Raw genomic sequence first — 2,322 nt, 5'->3', positions numbered from 1 at the left:
GTTACTGGAAAGTATGTGAACACACTCCCAACAATATATTAGAAAAATTGATTATATTTTCAAAATATTTGCAATTTATGTAAATTACTTGTAAGTGATGCTTTTTTATAACATTATGAGTTCATTATGAGCTCTCAGAAATAATTGTTGCATCTTTTCATCTACTATTAAAATTCAATAATAATATAATCAGTTTATAATATAACTAAGATCTATTGCATTTTAAACACAAAATTTCATCAGACAAATATTTTTTAGGTAGCCTCTAGAAATTTAATTTTGTATTCCAACTGATTCCAGCAGTATGAATAGTGTTAATTGAAATCAAAACAAAACAAAATATAAGTTTACCTAAAAGAGCGAGAACGAGAGCCAAATAGATAAGAGAGGACATAATATTTAGTATATCTCTAATAGAGTGTTAGTGTTATGCTCGCTCATTTTACCGTTGCGCTGGGGGTATATATAAAAGCCCCATGTAGTACGCAAAACAAGTTTAATTGTGAAAAATACTCTGGGTATTGAAGGACTATTAAAAGGTCTACGTTTAAATTTGTTTTTTTTACAAAAAAAAAAACAACAACAAAAAGCCATACAAATAATATATTTATTTCTTTAACAAAGAAAAATAAATAACGCAAAAAGAAAAGTGATATAGAGAAGAAAAGTGAACTTTTTGCTAAGACGCATATAAACTTAACCAACTCAAACACAAAACTAAATAAAAACCACCAACAACATGTCTGAAGCTTATTTTGATGCTTATGATCATTATAACTATGATCAGGACAAATACATCTTTTCTGGACACAGTGGCAAATATCGCTCCAAAAAGGAGGCAACTGATCACACCAATCATTTCGACCCCAGTGGACATTCCAGAAAACTTTTAACCAAATTCATGAACACCAACAATAATAGAAAACTTGCCTGTGCTGGCCACAAAAATTGATACGTCGTCATCATAAAAGAAAGCAAACACTAATACTTTTATTGAAGAAAAGCTAATGAAAAAAAGAGTACTGAACCAAAAGGAAGTTGAAGAAATAAATAGAAAGTAAAAAGAGGAAGGAAAAAGGAATACGTGTATACAAACGGAACATAAGAAAAAAAGAAAGGAGTTTTACTGAAAACATAGAAAGTACCCTCTATCAAAAAAAATAAGAAAATATTTAAAAAGTTTAAACTCTAAAATCGAAATCTAAGAATTTTTCTTTATTTAACTTACAATAAGAGAAACTGGTGGTTACATTTATAGTTTGACACTGCTATGCAGTGTTGGACTTTTATTTGTAGCCACACACTTCTCTCTAATAAGCATAAATTAATCTAAAAAATTAACAAAATTTCCCTATAATTCATATTTAGTACATTTTAGGCATTATTGTTCTTTTATACAAATAATTTATTTATAATTTTTTTTTTAATTTAGTTGCAAGAACTTTTGGGATTTATAATAATTTTTTGTCAACAATTTATCAAATCACAGACGTTTTTGCAAAATCCTGCATATGTATTTCTCTACTACTATTATATATTTATAATTTGATAAGTAAAGAATATTGCACTAATTATGTCTCATTTTAATATAAAAAATAAAATAAAAATACAGTTAAATATTAAACAAATTATAAAAAAATGTGTTTTATTGTATCTAGATAGGTAGGTATATGCTTTTTTTAATCCCTTTTGTATTTTTTTTGTAATAGTGCGACAAGTATGGCCTTTCATTTAATATCTCTTGTTAAACAGTTATTGCACTTTTATACATACATATGTATGTATGTAGATATAGTTATGTAGTATATGTTGTTATTTTTGTTTTTGTTTTGAAGTGCATTCATTTTAAAATGGTGGCTTTGTACTGCAACAACCTTTTTGTTGTGTTGTTATTTTTGTTTTTTTGCAATACATATGTACAATACTCTCTATTTATATTTTTCTTATCATTCTCTTTATTATTTTTATTATTGTTCATGATTTAGTGTGGGGGTTTAGTGTATGCACTATTTTGTTTTGTTTTAGTTTTCTTTGTTATTATTTGTGTATATGCAAGTATGTATATATATTTATTTTTAATATGACCTCGTCTAGTTTTAGACAAACAGGAATATATACAAAAAAGGTTATCGATAAAAATAAGTTTTCATATCATAAAAAAATCTAAAGGATTGATTAATTTGATTTGTCTATTATAAAAAAACACAAGTAGTAAAGCGTAAAGGTCAAACAAAGTTTCGAAAGAATTCATTCTTTATTGATTTTCAAAATCAAATAAAATTTATTCTCTTAATTACTTGACACAATTCATTAGTATTTTAA

The 2,322-nt window shown here is 25.8% G+C and overlaps 1 protein-coding gene across 1 annotated transcript; it reads left to right on the top strand.

Annotated features, from left to right (window-relative positions):
- The first annotated feature begins 514 nt into the window (after nucleotides 1-514).
- Nucleotides 515-1,571, top strand: LOC135950974 (nuclear protein 1). The gene has a single exon (XM_065500516.1). The coding sequence runs from the start codon at nucleotides 740-742 to the stop codon at nucleotides 950-952; it is 213 nt and encodes a 70-aa protein (XP_065356588.1). The 5' UTR covers nucleotides 515-739; the 3' UTR covers nucleotides 953-1,571.
- The last annotated feature ends 751 nt before the right edge of the window (nucleotides 1,572-2,322 follow it).

The sequence above is a fragment of the Calliphora vicina genome, chromosome 2, assembly GCF_958450345.1.
Source record: "Calliphora vicina chromosome 2, idCalVici1.1, whole genome shotgun sequence".
NCBI lineage: Eukaryota > Metazoa > Arthropoda > Insecta > Diptera > Calliphoridae > Calliphora > Calliphora vicina.
This window is presented reverse-complemented; position numbering and strand designations above follow the sequence as displayed.

What these genes read in the sequence shown, in the direction of transcription:
- LOC135950974 (XM_065500516.1), top strand. Translation starts at nt 740, where the DNA reads ATGTCTGAAGCTTATTTTGATGCTTATGATCATTATAACTATGATCAG.